The 16445-nt window shown below is 42.0% G+C and overlaps 1 protein-coding gene across 1 annotated transcript; it reads left to right on the top strand.

Moving 5' to 3' along the window:
* The first annotated feature begins 3497 nt into the window (after nucleotides 1-3497).
* LOC119493426 (calphotin-like) lies at nucleotides 3498-15868 on the top strand. Its single transcript, XM_037778689.1, has 13 exons — nucleotides 3498-3562; nucleotides 3660-3725; nucleotides 5896-6483; nucleotides 11272-11319; nucleotides 12247-12291; nucleotides 12472-12852; nucleotides 13223-13255; nucleotides 13446-13511; nucleotides 14025-14117; nucleotides 14295-14399; nucleotides 14583-14702; nucleotides 14807-14907; nucleotides 15012-15868. Exons 2-12 carry the CDS (start codon nucleotides 3681-3683, stop codon nucleotides 14867-14869), a joined length of 1587 nt encoding a protein of 528 aa, XP_037634617.1. The 5' UTR covers nucleotides 3498-3562; nucleotides 3660-3680; the 3' UTR covers nucleotides 14870-14907; nucleotides 15012-15868.
* The last annotated feature ends 577 nt before the right edge of the window (nucleotides 15869-16445 follow it).

The following is a 16445-nucleotide window of genomic DNA, read 5'->3' as shown; positions in this document are numbered from 1 at the left end:
TCAATATTCTGTTACTGTAATGTCTATTTCTCACATTAAATGTTTTCAGAAACATCTTGTAGTGTACTGTTTAGCTGTAAAATGAGAGAGTTTGTGACGTGGCAGCTATGCTGAGATCAAGTTGAGAACATACCAAGCACCGCCCACTGAGAAGAGGTGAAGGGGTTTAGTTTTCTCACACTTGACACTTGAATTACAATATGCTGAAAGGTTATGATGGACTTTTTGCCCAAAGATGCAAAAAACATTCTGCCTATCCCCACTTTAATGGGATAAACAGCAAACTTCATCACATGTCAGTATCACAACCACTTTTGCATCAACCCGACCAATTAAATATGAAGATAGTCGTTCAAGAAATCCCACACTGGTGAGACATACAATGCAATACAATGATGTAACAGGTAGCTTGAATAGCTCTCTGATAATAACTAAGCGAGGGAAACTACTATGATGAGGATGTTAGAATGGTAATGTCTTAAAGTTACTAAATATTTATTTATTTAGAGGCAATAAAAAGCAAGACTTGAACTAAATCTGTCTGATGTGTTAACTTGATGACGTTGCTCTGCTATACGTTGATCTACTCAGTAATATGCATCCCACCAGAACAATATGTGATGACTTATTGACTGCTGAACATACAAGAACAAAGCAAGTCATATCAAAGAAAGATAGTGAGACAAATATATGTTAAAATGTCACACTACTGATAGTTTACACCTGAATTTGAGTGTAACAAAAGTTAACAGGTTCAGTGTTTTACATCTCAAAACAGTTCACCAGTTGTTCCTCAGCCATTTGCACAGCAGCAGTTGAGCCAGTACAGTATGTGCTGAATCTGCATATGACTGCAAGATTCAGACTGTAAATCAAATATGATTAGAGCTCTATAGAGCTATTTAGGATATGTGGCATCTGACTGTAACAGTGATACAGACTGGCTGTCGTTATGTAACTGAAGCTTCCACACACACAGGCACCTTCTAGACCAGACATAGAAATAAACACACATCTCACACACACAAAGATTTAACTTCTTTCCCTAGTTTAATACATACAGCAATGTGAGTGTGAAAGTGAGAGTGAAATGTCTTGACAAGGATGAAGTACGTTGCCATGACATTTGGTAGAAATATCCGAGGCCGCAAGCGATGAATTAGTTAATCCTCTGAGTTTTCATCAAGCGACCAATATTTCCTCTTAAAGCAACAGTGGGTAGAAATGGAGCAAGTATGATTAAATAAAGTTATTTTATAAAAGTGTCACTATATCCTGACAGTAGTGCAGCGTAATCTGAAAAAATCCATGTGTCTTTGTGTCCTCCGCTGCTCCTAATGGCATCTGCAAGATTTCACAGACTGGAGGAAAACAACCAATCAGTGCTGATCTGGAGTCTGCCGTCTCTGAGCAGCTGTCAATCACTCGCAAACTCCGATCAAGCGGTCAAACTAAGCAGCGCTGATCAAATATGAATCAATATTCTGTTACTGTTATGTCTATATCTCGCCTCAAATGTTTTCAGAAACATCTTGTAGTGTACTGTTTAGCTGTAGAATTAGAAAGTTTGCTCTGGCTGGTGTGCGGCGCTTGGTATTTCCTGAACTGATCTCAACATGGCTGCTGGGTCACAAACTTTCTCATGATCAGCGCTGCCTAGTTTGACCGTTTGATCGGAGTTCACGAGTGACTGAGAGCTGCCTCTGTTGAATGAACAGCCAATAGGAACGCTCTCTCTCTCTCTGAAATGACCTGTGATTCGCCAAAGTCTCCCGTCACGGGCTAGACCTTCCAAAGCCTGAAAACAGAGCCATGAGGAGGTGCAGAAGTCTAGTTTTCTCTCAGAACACTTGAATTACAATATGCTGAAAGGTTATATGGAACAGTTAGCCCAATGATGCCAACAATATACTGCCTACTGCAGGTTTAAGTTTATTTTTTCTTGTTGACGTCCTCTCAGGAATAATAAATTGAATGGCACCATGCTGCCATATAATTTATTATTGTTTATTATTATTATATTTACAGTATGTTCTGTATGTTACAAAACTGACTATAAAAACAAAACAAAAACAGAGAAATAAAAAAATAAAACATATTTTAGTGCGTGTGCTGCATTGCCATGTGGCCCAGTTAATTTAACATACCTCAAAAACTAATGACTGAATTTCCATTAGCATAACTATAGCATGTGAAAATTATGTTAACATTGAGCTCACAAAGTACAGCTAAGACTGATGCAAGTGTAGACATGAGTATGAATTGTGCCCTTAAAAAAACAACCCATATACACATATGATTTATGTGAGAACACAGCTCATCCTTAGCCGTTTTGCAACACTAGAGCTATCTAAGAACTGAGATCGCCCTTCTATATTTTCATCCACCCAACAGTTGTGTTGTTGCTTCACATGTCTAAAATGGTGATAGACTTTTAATCTTGTTATCAACAACCATGATAAAAAAAAAGATGAATCCCAAAAGCTCAAACTGGCATTAACATCTCTAAATCCCCGTTGAGCCTTTCCATGTGGCTGACTGGAATTATTATCCCAGAGTTACACTTAATAATAATTCAACATGAAAGGTCACACTGATACAGTTCCTGCAGCAGCTGTATGTTCTGCTGAAGTTTTCTCGAGCTACAGTGACTATAATGGAAAGATCACCAGTTCAACACGGACATGCTGCTGACATGTAAAAGCACCGCATGTGTGGATGTATGAAATCCATCTGCACTCACAAACTGTTGGGGAGTAAATCAAGTTGGAGGCGACGTGTCAAACCAATGTGTAAATAACAGCACCGACTAAACAATAAAAAACCCAAATAGAGACATCTTTATGGAAGTGCAATGTTTCCTTTGCACGATCAGTACAGTAGATGACACACATATTTCTTCTTTTCTGTGATTATGCACGGCTTGTACGCGAACAGTTGCACACAATGGGTTGCTCACAACTCATGCAGTGCAGGGGGGGCGGTGGGCGTTAACACATGTACAAGCTTTCTTTCTCTTTATTCTGTGGAGGAGACACATACAATGAAAACTATTCTCTGGGTTCATGATTTTTTAATGAATTAAAAAAAAAACAGAAGCCCACATTGTTTTGTTTGGATAGAGTAGCTGCTTGTGTGTTCTCTCAAGAGACACATAAGATGTGCATGCTTTTTTATGTCACAAAACTGACTCTGAGACACTATCAAATGAAAAGAAAAGGAGAGAAGAAGACATATTTTAAGAGCACGTGTGTCGTTGTTGCCATGTGCTCCAGTCAGAAAGTATTTCCAACTGATATCCAGAGAGAAAGGGGGTGTGGCACTCTGCAAGCCCAGAGGCCACTCTTTCTCTCTGTGTCTCTCCTCCTCTCCTCTCTCTATGTGTGATGGAGTGGTTGCATAACATCCAGCCAGTAGGTTGCCTGAACACTGATTCAATCATCTCACTGAGCTGTCGTGCACGTGCATGTGCGTGACGTGGGGGTGTGTATGTGTCTCTCTCTCTGGGTCTCTCCACGCCCCCCATCTTTCATCCCAGTCCTCCCATAGGTTCCATGCAAAGGTAACAGAGGAGACGGGGGCTCTATAAAAGCCCACTTTGTCCACTAGGTCTCTCTGCTCGCTTCATCTCTTCGTTCTTTTTACGTTTTTTCCATCAGCACACACACTCACTCACCAAAATGCCCAGCAAGAGGAAGAAGAACAAGCGTCGCATGAGGAGGGTGGTAAGTGGAGTGGGGGGGGCAAGCGCACTTTTTTTTTTATCCACTGGGTTTTTATTCTCATCACGATAATATCCAAAAGTCTGGAATATAAACTCATGATGTTGATGAAAATGACCTTTTGTAGCCTTCAGTTTGTGATTGCAGTGGTTGTTTTAACTCTGTGCGTCTCTTTACCGTCTGTTTCTCCTCTAAAAGATGACTCACCCAGCAGTGATTGCTGATTAAAAACACGCGTGTTGCGCCTATTAGCCAATTAAGCGTCTAAACGAGCACCTGCATCGAAATACAAACAGAAAAGCGACACAAATGGATAAAATTGTTTTCTTTTCATGTTGTTGTTGCGTTTCTTGTGTCGCTCTCAACTCTGAGGAGCGCTCCAAGATTCGTGCGTAAAATCTCGCCAAGTTAAAAAAAAAAAAGGCTGAAGTGCCACAAATGCGCTCAAATAGATTTCGAGATTATACATAATGTGACAGTCGCACGACACTTCAGATGCTCGTGTCTTCTGCCATTAGAGACAAAGAAAGTAGTTCACATCTTGGCTTTAGCTCGTGTGCGCCACGTGCGTTCTCAGTGCGCTCTGGATAGATGGTAAAACGCTGGGATGGATATTGATGGTTTATATTTGTGGTGTATTGTCAATAAACGTTTTAAAAAAAAGTGCCAATTACATAATCTAGTCAATTAAGAAAAAAAAAAAAAAGTTGTCGAGCAAATCAGAAAGTGGCACCCCCATATCTCATGTACACACTGTACAGTACATGCAGTACTCACTGGCTTATCATGGTACATACTTTTTCAATAAAAAATAATAATGCAAAGTGCCAAACCAGCAGGCCAATGAAATGGCATGAAAATCTGACTCCTAACCCCCTCCCCACTCCTCTTAGGTAACTGTCTGGGAGACATTTTACTTCTGAACATTCAGTGCCCAAAGAGGAGTGGGTGTGGTAGAAGGGGTGGGTGGGTAAGAAAGTAACAGATGCTGAGGGCAAAGGTTACTCCATCACCGAACACTGATCTATCATTTCTTTTCCAATCATAATTGCTTCAACTTGTGCTCTATTATCTGATTTGAACTTAAGAAATGTTCACTTGCTTCACCAGTAAAGTCCTCAGGCACTGAGAAGACTTCGAGGTTTCTGCCCCTCCCCCCTCCTTAAACCTCTCTCTCTGGCCAGGCTCTGACTCTGAAGCAGCACCACACAGCTGTATTTGGTAGTGTGTTGACTGGAGGAATGTCTTGCATTAGTTTGAGTCTGCACACTCTCTGAGTCTGCCAGTGACACTCAGATAATAATGGCCTCTGAAGTCACTCACAGCTCGATGTTATCACCAATTCCCAGCCTTTTGTTTATGCACCTCCACTCCCAAGTGGCCTCCTTAATGCAGCTTGAGGAACACTTTTAACAACTTTGATTAATTGGCATGTATATATCACTCTGGTGGTGAGGTCTGGGGTCAAGCCATTTGTGGGCAAAGATGAGGGAGGGGTTGTTTTGATGGCGGCTAGCTGGACAGGCACAGATCTCTGCACTAACTGGCTGCCAGTCTAACAAAAGCATTTTCGGCGAGTGATTGTAACCTGATTATAATGTGATTAGGCCCACTGTCTGGCCTGCGGGGGCACCCATCAGTGCTGCTGACTCGCACGGTTTCCATTCCCGCTTCACCAGACCTGTCAGGAACGCTCCGATTCAACTAATTAGGTTCCATTATCTAACTAGCTTTGCTGGGCCCACTCCCAGTTACTCAGCCCCTCCCTCCAGTGAGCCGCGCTCCTAAAATCTCCGTTAAAGCCAGAGGGGTTTTTGTCCGGAGCTGAAAAAACACATTGGATGGCATGCCTGGTATTCCTGCAGACAGAAATGCAGACTGACAACATCAGTATCTGAACACTACGAGTAGGGCCTCACTTGCATTCAGACCCCTAAAACTCCCATTTATCTGTTTCTTCACCTTTTTGAAGCCACTGTAAGTTAAGTGTCAGTGTTTCACACTCTTCTGCTTTCAAACTTCAGTTGTTTGACAGAAAATGTGTTAAAATTACTAATTTAATTATACCAATTAACATGTAAAATACCTTTTTGAATGCTTGGGGAAAAAAGGTTCCCAATGTAATAAGACTGCAATCATTAACCCTAAATGTTTTGTCTTTTCCCACTTGCAGCAGGCCCAGAGGAGAATCCTTGAAGAGCAGCATGCAGGCGACCCGCCAGCCAAAGCAGGTCCCGGGATTGCATGTGCGCCCCCTGCTGCAGCCCCAAAGAAACCGACTAAGACTCCAGCACCAGCTTCAGTTAGGGCTCCAGCTAAGGCTCCATCACCGGCTCCAGCTCCAGTTGAGGCTCCAGCTCCAGTTAAGGCACCAGCTCCAGTTGAGACTCCAGCACCAGCTCCAGTTAAGATCCCAGAAGTTGTTCCCATTGCTGTCCCCATTGTGGAGACCCCCAAAGTGGAACCAGAACCTGTCCCAGAGCCCATCGTAGAGCCTGTTGTTGAGCCCATCGTAGAGCCTGTTGTTGAGTCCGTCGTAGAGTCCGTCGCAGAGCCTGTCGTGGAGCCTGTCCCAGTCAAGTTAGCGGCACCAGAGCCTGAGGCTGTGGTGTTGGAACAGACTGCAGAAGAGGTTGAGGTTGAAATCACAGAAGTCCCTGAAGAAGCATCAGTCATCGATACTCCACCCGAGGAGCCCTGCATAGTTGAAGCTGCGATAGAACAGGAGGCTGAACCGATCATTCCCGAACCAGAAACACAGGTAAGAACTGCTTTGTTTGATACACATGCTGACATTTGACTGTAGAATAAAGTGTTTCTCCTCCCATTGTCTTAAATGGACTTTCTTAACCAGTGTAGTGCTATTACAGTTTTCCTACGAATGTCCAGCAACATGTGACGCACGTGTCCATTAACGCTCCTGTCTTTTTAAAATAAAACTACTCGGTTAGGTTTACAAATTGATTGACTTGGTTAGACTTAGGCAACAAACTACTTAGTTAGGTTTAGGAAAAGATTGTGGTTTGGGTTAAAATAACTCCGGAAGTGCCATAACTTAAGTACGGAAGTTACCTAACAAATAAATCATTGATTTTTGTGCTGATCATCACAAAAAACGGGAAATTTGTGTCTATGTATACGAACCAATACGTTCAATTTCGTGACTTTTTCACCATCTGCTGTGCGACTGGGCTGCTCACTCCATTAAAGGGAACATCAACACTCATGCATTTGTCTTTGTACATTTTTTACATAATCTGTCTTATACAATGAGTAGAAATAATGAATTTTGCATGACATTTAAATGAATTTATATTGACACATTGTGGATCTTACAATAGTAGGTCAGTGTAAATTTGAGTTTTGTGGACGACCAGTTTAGATGCTGTGTGCTGAACCAGTATGCGCTGTGGTGACTGGGTTCCTATGGGAGAAGGGAGGTGGAGTCAGTGGGGGGTGGGAGGCAGAGGGAACAACATGTTCCATTTAGCAAAGAAGTGGGAAGTAGAGATTGTAGGCTACATCACTGGGAGGCTGAGGCAGAGCCATTTCAGCTACATTAAAACATGCCTGTGCTGTGTCACTAAGCACGTGTCTTTGAGATGTATCTGTTTTTTTTAATACTCTGATTTGATAAGCTTGATGGGGAGTTTATTCTTTAAAATATAATGGTATGTAGTGGAATTCTTCATTTTATTGTTGTGCTGCCAGAAGCCTCAGGTCCAAATTTGATATGCTAGATTGGATAGGACACCTTTTGTGTAATATCTGCTATCAGTTTTAAAGTCAATGAAGTTAGTAAGATGAAAAAGCTTGCGGTCTATCCTCTGGTGTATTTAAAGAAATTCATGGCACAGTTGTTGATTTTGCACAAACTCCTGATCTATGCATTTTTACTGTACACACAGATTTGTACCAAAAAATATAGTATATCACTAAATAAGAATGTTTCCCAACATTTTTTTTTTTACTATCCAAATCTATACATTTGCATGTTGAAAAATTATAGTCTTTGCTTCATGCTACCAACATGCGCACATTTTGGGAACATAATGTTCTGTTTCAGCCGGCGTACACTGCAGGCTATGTGCAAAGGCACACACACACACACACACACAAGCTACATACATCACATACATGTGCCTAACCTCAGATGCACATACACACTTGCAAGTGCGTGCGTGCGCACACACCCACTAAATTCAAGGACTTGGCTCCAAGTAACTAAGCCATGACCACATATGGTGTACATGCATGTGTGTGTTAATGTGCATGGCGCTGACGGGGAGGGGGTTGTAAGAGGAGGTGGAGAGGCCATTTGCTACAACCTCACACTGTTCTCCAGAAATGCTTAGGTTGTCCCGTTCTAGTTTACATGTACAGTGTGTTTTAGTTGGAGGTTTGGCTTGTCACCAATGTACATGCTTTACCCACTGAGCTATACAGGAGCAATAAAGTTTCTATTGGAGAAGGACTGCCCATCATTTTATAGTCGCGCTGTGGCAGTATCCACCCCCTCCCTCCCTTTGTCCCTACCTCCCTCCCTCTCTACCTCCACACCATCCACCCCTTTCTTGCCTCCCCTTTTGCTGTGCTTCTCCTCTGCTCCTTCACTGCTTGCAGATGTGGCGTATTCATTTCAGGCGCTCACAATCACGCATGCACTTTAACTAGAAAGTCAGTGCTGCCTTTAACTGCAAACACATACAGTAGCAGGTTAGACGTATACCGCAAGTAATGTTTTACTTGATTTGTTTTATGAGCTTTTATCAATCTTGACTTTGTGAAACTTTGCACCTTAAACACTTGTGGCCACAGTACTGCGATAAATTGTTCACCTGGTGTCAGGCTAGAGTTGGTCAGTTGCTCAGTAGACGGTTCATAATCATCGCAGGCATAAATGGGGCTTGTATTCAGTTGGCTTTGGGACCAGAGAGAGGCGGCCCCTCCGCTTCTGTTTGTCACCACGGAGACTCAGGTGAGTTTAAACCCCCCACCCCAATATACAGACCTGCTGAGCGCAGTGCATTTTTCTGTGGCCTGAGGCGGCAACGGGTGCGGCCCCTGCTGAACATTTTGTACAAGTTTTGCGCTCCTCCAGCCCTCCTCCCTTCAGTCCCTCACCTCCTTTCCCTTGTAAATTCACTCCCCCCTCATCACCCCTCCTTCCCTCCCACCACTTGTTCCTCTCTGTCTCTCCTTTCCCCCTCCTCTGGCCTCCCTCTTTCACTTCTGCCCCCACCCCCCATCCTATGGGGCCTATGGGCCCTTAGTGTGTCTTCTCAGCACATGTGGTTGCTCTGCCATGTGTTCTCTTTTATAATTTAGTCTTTGCTGGGAGTACTGGGGGAGGGCAAAAGGTGGGATATTGAGTTCATAATGTTGGGATGTGGGGGGTGCATCTACCTGTTGATGTAGTTGTGTGATTTGGCATTTGGTGTGCTGAAGAGGAACTTTCAGACAGCAGTCACAACTCTTTTAAATGTCTAGTGAAGGGATGGTGTGGGGGTATGTTTGCTCATTATGAAAATGCTAATTACAGCATGATTAAAATGTATTAAGTGGGTGACAAAGATGTGCGAAATGATTCTTTAAAAGTTTTCGGACTGTGTTGGAAAAATTATCACCTTGTGGGAACACCCAACCCTCCTCCCCACCAGTGTCCAGCCTTCCTCTCCACACATGCACATGGAGCCCTCCCCACATTTCCTGCAAACTTTTATGGGTTTGTTTTTCTGGGTCTCTATAGGTCTTTGTTAGCTTAACCATACACTTTTGCACAGAGAAAAGTCCCTTTTTAGTTTTAATTTTTGCTTTGCATCTATTTGACAACCCTCCTCTTATGCTAAGAATGATTTGACAAAGTGTTTTTTTTAAACTTTATTTGTAGTTATCAAATAAGGAGCCTTATTAAGCCTTGCAAGATTGTTAAATTGTTTCCCTGAACTCTTTTGGCTCCTGAAAGGGCCAAAATGTGTTTGAGTATAAAATGTGTTGGAACACATAGTATATGGTTGCATTCCAGGTACACTGTGTTCTCTATGGGTTAAAATAGTGTCTATAAAACGTGGCTGTTTCTAGATCAGCTGTAGTTTGTGCTGTATTTGTTTCTTAGTAGGACCGGTGAGGCAGGATCTGTGTGCAGATCAGTTTGGTACAAAGTGTTCTGGTGCTGGGGCAGATTGGAGGGGGTGTGTGTGTTTTCCTGTAAAGCAAAGGAAGGCCTATAGTCCTCCACCCCCCCTCCCTCTTTCCTTCCCTCCTCCTTCTTTCCCCTATACCGTCCCTCCAAGGCTATAGCTGGAGTATATATTTACCCTTCTCAGCTATACGCGCAGTTTTGCCTGCTACGCTTTTGTTCAGAAGTTGTTAAAATCCCGCAGAACAGGATTCCTCACCTCCCACTAGTGTAATCAAGCGTAACCACGAGCATTTGTATTGTCTTCTGTTAGCGTTTTCACTTTGTTCTAACTACTATAAATTAGTTTGGCCAATGGATGATCGATCTTCTTGACTAGCAGTAGCGGCCTATGTGCACCAGACTTGTCCTACATTGAAGACCGGCTGGTACAAGACGGTGTAAATAATTTACTGTTGGACTATGGAGATTTACATTATTTATGTGCTGCTCCGTTACTGCCACTACGGCTCAACACACTTGGATGCACAGTGGGAGACGCCAGTGGCCATTTAGGTTACCGCCAACTGTTCCAGACTTAATCTGTGGCACGGCTACCACCGTTGACCTGGCCTAGAAACATCAGGAAAATATGGGTGACTTCTGTCATTATCTGGACATTTTCTGGGCATATGGGTCTAGAAAATAAATATTTCTATGAGTAATAATAATAATATTATGAGTTAAATGGTAAGAAGTGGCGTCCCATGTTGTGGTATAGATAGTGTCTTGCTCAAAGACACTGTAGCAGCGCAAATGCTGGAATTTCTCATTCCATCAGATCTAGTGACTTTCTGTAAAGATAAAAGATGTTAAAGTTGTGTGGTGTTTTGGAGTAAGGCTGTGATCGGGAAGGTAGTTTAATAAATACGTTTTCTGAATTTGAGCTGGGTTATAGAAAAGGGGGCGAAAATGGGCGTACCAGCTTCCCATTATGCAATTGGTTGTAACATTCCTGTAGGATATATAATGTCCCCACCCCCCTCCTGAACTACATTTACACACAAAGCATACTCTAAGAAGAGTGTGTACATTTGTTGTTTGTGTGGAAATTTATGATCTGACAGCACTCTAAATGTGGCAAACATCTGCTAAGACTCTCGTTGCGTTTTCTCTGTTAAACCTCTCGAGGCTCACAGCTACAGGTTGGCTGACAAATGGTTGTGTAAAAGAAAATTTTGCTCTAGGCATGTTTTTAGGACCGGTCTGTGTTTGCCCCTTCCAAAGCACAACCTTTTAACTGTTAAGAAAAAAGCTCCCAAAAACAACAGGATAATGGCAGAGTTTTATTAACTAATGTATTTTTCACCATCTCTGCTGTCTTTGGCTCTTTTGCTGACTTGTGAATAAACTCCCCTTTTTCCTTCATAGGTCATAGCCGCAGCTGACGCTCCAGTAGCAGCCCCTGTTGAGACTGAGGTAAGAACAAACCTGCACACACTCAACAACCCCTTTTCTGTCCCCCTAACCCTCAACTTGCTCAGGCAGTATATCTTTTTGGCATAAGCCAGAGGCAGAATACAGAAGTGTGAACGAGTTTGCGTGGAGTAAACATGACGCATTTCTAGTGAAACCTGCTTTGATTTTAACAGCTTTTTACAGAAACAACTTTAAATGTTCCACTATGTTTTCCTGCTCAAATAAGGTATAAAAGGTCTAACTGGTTAATGGCCATTCAAGCTAAGCACCTCCTATAGAACGCATAATACAGTACAGTCATTGAGTACAGAAAACACAACTGCCTTTAAGGTAACACATTTTAAGAGTAAAAGACATCATACATCAAACCAGAGTAGCTCAGAGTTTCCACTCATGTTTTATACGTTTCTAGCAGCAGTAACTGGACAAGAGACAATACTTTCAATTGATAAGTGTTTCTATGACTTAAGCTTCACACCTCACAAATAACAAGCACACTTTGTTTTGCCTCTGGACTCATTCTCTTGTACAACACAGCAATCACAATCTGGCTCACCTACTCCAAATGTTTTCAGGGGAGAAAAAAAAAAAAAAAGCTCATGTTCACATTCAATTTAATGGATTTTTAAGGGATTTTTTATGGATCTGCAAACAACTCCTCACATAAATGACCACATTGATGTTCATTACTGACCAAAAGAAGAAGTAAAACAACACAAAATTGCAGTTTAATAGGGCTTTGGTGTGAAATAAGTGCTGCAATTGATGTGAAAGTTGCAATTAGGTGACTCAGAAGCACAGTTGGGTACATCAGTTTGATTTGATTGCTGTAGATTACTGAAGTTATATTTGTTGCTCTTCCATTCATCCATCTATTGATCAGTGTATCCATTTGCTAAAGTGTGTTTTTTATTTCTCATTCTCCAGCTTCAGACAGAGGAGACCATAATCATAACCACAGAGACCGAACAGGTAAGACTGATTGTCTCTCAGTTGTGGTCTTGATCATGCATGCTAGCTCATTATATGCTTGCCCAGGAAGAAAAACGTTGCTGATCAATGATTCATATGAACGAAGTGTTACCCATTTGTCTCCCTGTTGCATGCTGCATGGTTTTCTTAATGTGTGCCGTGTTGGTTTTGCATGTGCAGACGCTTGATGTCTGCGAGCCAGAGTCTGAAGTGAAGGCTGAGGCCTTGCCCGAGGAAGAAACGGCCATTGATGTTGAGGTGGAAGTGGCTGCCACAGACGATGTCACCGTACCAGAGCCCGTAATCGAAGCCACTGAAGAACCAGAGGTTGAAGGAGCACTCACAAGTGACCAAGTTCCTGCTGAAGCAGAATTCGCTGCAGAGGAAGTGGTTACAGAAAAAGTGGTGGAATCAGTGGACGAGGTTGTCTCAGTGGTACCAGAGTTAGAACAGGTGACTGAAGCTGTTGTCAGTCCTCCAGCCCTGGCTGAGTGTGAAGATGATGAAGCTGAGATAGAAGTGCTGGCTGAAGATGCACCTGATGTCATCGCAATCGCAGAGGTGCCACGTTGATAAAAATACTTTCCTCTTCTCTCTTCTTATCTTCCAAGAACACAAAACTATACAGAAGTTTTTACTTTTTATGTTGTTTTATTTTGTGATGGTGTGTTGTGTGCTGCATGTGGTTTGAACTGTGTGGTTATTGTGGAAGTTCTCCATCTTCACTTTCTGTAGTATTGCTGTGAATGTTTTCCTGATTATTAGTTAGAATTGTTCTGGTTTAGAAAACATCTGTATTATGATTCTTCACTCACATAATTTCTAATATAATCTTTATACAACATAAAGACTTATCTACTGTCCTATTACTTCTTTTGTACAGGATGTTCCTGTCTCTTTTGTACAGGATGTTCCTGTCTCTTTTGTACAGGATGTTCCTGTCCTATCTATGGAAATCCCAGTGGTGAGTAGTTTTTCCTTTTTTCACATCAAATACATTGTTTTACTTATTAGCTTCCTAAGAAGAGGGACTCTCACTAGAGCATTTTGTTTTGCAGCTTTTAACATTTTGTCTAAATAGTAACGCATCAGAAGTAGAAATTTGGACATCGTTCTACTGAATATTAACATGGCAATATCTGTTGTGTCCCCAGTTGTCAGATATCGTCCCAGAGGCTCCGGTAGAAGTGGCTGAAGCCCTCGTAACTGAAATCAAAGAGGTAAATTCTAAACTATTTAAATCTACATGTTATGTGACCATTTTTGGATGACTGCAATCTAGACATGGATCACCCTGAAATCAGAAATTGATGGCTTATACTATTAATACATCTGCATTATGTCACTATTAGGATATTTCGACCCATATTTAATTTGATACAAATTTCAACACCCCTATCTGAAATGTGAAATACACTCTGCTGATCTAGTTCAGAGGCTTCAGCTGCCAATTTCTCCTGGGATGCTTGCTAATTAATTCCCTTCATCCACTTAGTCCATGTCCTGTGTGTTCTGGTATCTGGGGAATCTTAAAATGTTCTTTATCATAATAATGATTGTGTCCACAAATGTGTAAATTTGCCTCCTGTAAATACAATAAATAGCACAAAATGCACAGTACAGATAACAATAAGGGATATGGGCCCAGTGTGAATGATGTTTATGAATTTAGTAAAGTTATTGCATTTGGTATGAAAGACTTTTTGTAAGTGTTCTTATTCTTATCCACCTAGGACGTTGCTGACAACCTGGTCGATGACTTTGTTGTCACAGAATCAGTTTCAGCAGTAGAGGTCGCCATTGCCGAGTCTGCTGCTGTCCAGCCGGTGAGACGAAGCAATTTTTACTATTCTCAACCAGTAAATTGGTGTTTTATTGGCATCCCACCTCTGTAATCAATTAAAACAGCAACGCTAACCTGAGCTGTTGCTTCCAAGGTTTATTACACTGCATTTTATGCTTCGCTTTTTTAACACGCACCCCTCTCTGCTTGCTATATTTAGGCAATTGTGGAAGTGAGTGACGCCATCATCACCCAATCAGAATCTGTGGATGTGATGCCCGCTGAGCCTGCCGCTGCCCCTGAGCCTGCACAGGAAATGATCATTGTGAGTTACTGTCAGGCTTTTATCACTTTATACAGACATTTATATATGATGTCTGGTACATCTAATTTAAAAACACATTTAATATTGTTGTGCAAGTCTTCCTGTGTTACTTCTCATTTATTCTGCTCATCCAAAGATTTTTCTATGCTTAGTGACTCCTAACCGCCTCTCTTTCCCCTCCAGGATGACACAGCTGAGCAGACATGTTTGGATGTGCTGTCAGAAGAGCCTAAGCTTGAAATCTGTGACATCCCCTGTCAGATGCATCTCGCCGTGGAGGCTGCACAAAAGCTCAGCTCAATGGTAAGAGGCAATGCTTAAAAAAAACAAAAAAAAACTGTATTACTTTAATTTATCAGATGATTCACAGTGCACTCACCTGATCTAATGTCTTGTTTGCTGCTCAGGAGATGCCAGTGGAGGCAACGCTGAATGGACACATCGTCCCAGAGGTCTCCATTGAGGGCTAGATCCGCATCACACAGCTTGGAAGACCTTTTTTGTCTTTGTAAGTTTATCACAATATTGAGTCAGTCCATTATCCATATTTTCTGTGACCCTGTTACACCACTTCCAGCAGCCACTAACCAGGCCCCTGTCTGTGTCTTTCAGATTCCCCTTTGGCCATTTGGAGGACTCAAAGCTTTACAGCTGACCGTGTTCATTTTTTAGGGCTTACACCAGGAAATTGAAAAGGACATCCACACTTTGAAGTGCCTTTCTGGCCCTGGTTCCTGTCTAAACACCAAACCAGATGTCAACAAGCCAAAAAACCTGCTGCATTCAAGGCAGCAGAACAGACTGTTGTCATAAATGTGCAGAAATGGAAACCAACATATCGTGGCTCCTTTTTTTTAAATCCGTTTTTCTCCCAGAATTTGCATTTACAATGGAAGCAGAAGTGCTTGAGAGATGGATATTCATAAAATGCAATAAATGGCAGTGCCGAGATTTCTTTGCATGTTCATCTCTCCAGCACATCGGCTTCCACACGTGAAAACTGTAGCGTCGGTGAATGTGGCTAGAGTTGTACTTGGGCCTATGTTCATATAGGTGGGAGGGACAACTTGTTCTGTTTTTTTTTTTGTTTTTTGTTCCACATTTCAAAGGCTCTTTTTACCCTCAAAGAGACACATCTACAAACTTCTCCATAGCCTCCATTTCTGTTCTCCTCTCTGCCTCAACTAAGTGCCAACGCTACGGTTAGTGTGATGCTAAAACACATCCTAAAGCTTGAGTCTTAGGTTTTATGGCCACTGGAAAATGACAGGGGACGAGCTGAGAGGTCATTTACTGTTTCTTTTTTTTTTTCTCTTCACTTTTTTAAAATTCATTTTGTATAGACCATTTGATGTGCTACAGTTTTGTGTTCAAAGTCTGAAGGGGAAATGTAATGTGATCTGGTGACGAGTATCACTGCTGAGCTGTTGTTGGTCCACCTTTGGAAATAAAGCTGTAACTCATCGTGACGCAGGAGTACTTGTTTTACTTTCACTATTTCACTCGTATAATACACAGATGGGAGAAATGCATCAATCTTGGAGTAGGGCTTAACCTTGCAAACATTTGGCTCAGGCCCCTGCTCGAAAATGACATGCCCAAAATGATCAGAGTGTATCTCTACAACTACAAGGTCTATTTGAATAATCTTGGTATCGTAATAAAGGTAAAACTTGTGAGATTTCTGCAGAGGCATCAGTAGGCCTATATATATTACTGGGTTAGAGTAAATGAAGATGGAACACGGCATCAATTATTTCTTTCTGCCTAACAAAACTACACTTTTAGTGTGAATATCCGTTTGGAATGATGCAGTTGCAGCCCAAAACTTCTAGCGAACCATATCACAACATCTGAACATTACCTGTGCACAGACTGATGGCAATAAAGTGAAGCAGAGCAAACTTGGAGAGGTTTTAGTAGAGCATGTTAAAGTGTAACTGAAAGCCTGCAGATGACCCTTTTAAAAGCCGTAATAAGGCAGGTTTACTGTAGTGATGCTGAGTGGTTTGACAAAGCGTCCATATGTGACGAGTTGGGTTGAGA

Source organism: Sebastes umbrosus, chromosome 8, assembly GCF_015220745.1.
Source record: "Sebastes umbrosus isolate fSebUmb1 chromosome 8, fSebUmb1.pri, whole genome shotgun sequence".
Classification (NCBI taxonomy): domain Eukaryota; kingdom Metazoa; phylum Chordata; class Actinopteri; order Perciformes; family Sebastidae; genus Sebastes; species Sebastes umbrosus.
Note: the sequence above shows the minus strand (reverse complement) of the source record. Positions and strands in the feature narration are given on the sequence as shown.

Bases quoted from the DNA above. Each gene is read 5' to 3' on its own strand.
- LOC119493426 (XM_037778689.1), top strand. From the start codon at position 3,681: ATGCCCAGCAAGAGGAAGAAGAACAAGCGTCGCATGAGGAGGGTG. The intron at 11,320-12,246 runs GTAAGAACAAAC...CTCATTCTCCAG, and splicing joins CAGCCCCTGTTGAGACTGAG to CTTCAGACAGAGGAGACCAT. The intron at 14,703-14,806 runs GTAAGAGGCAAT...TTTGCTGCTCAG, and splicing joins CACAAAAGCTCAGCTCAATG to GAGATGCCAGTGGAGGCAAC.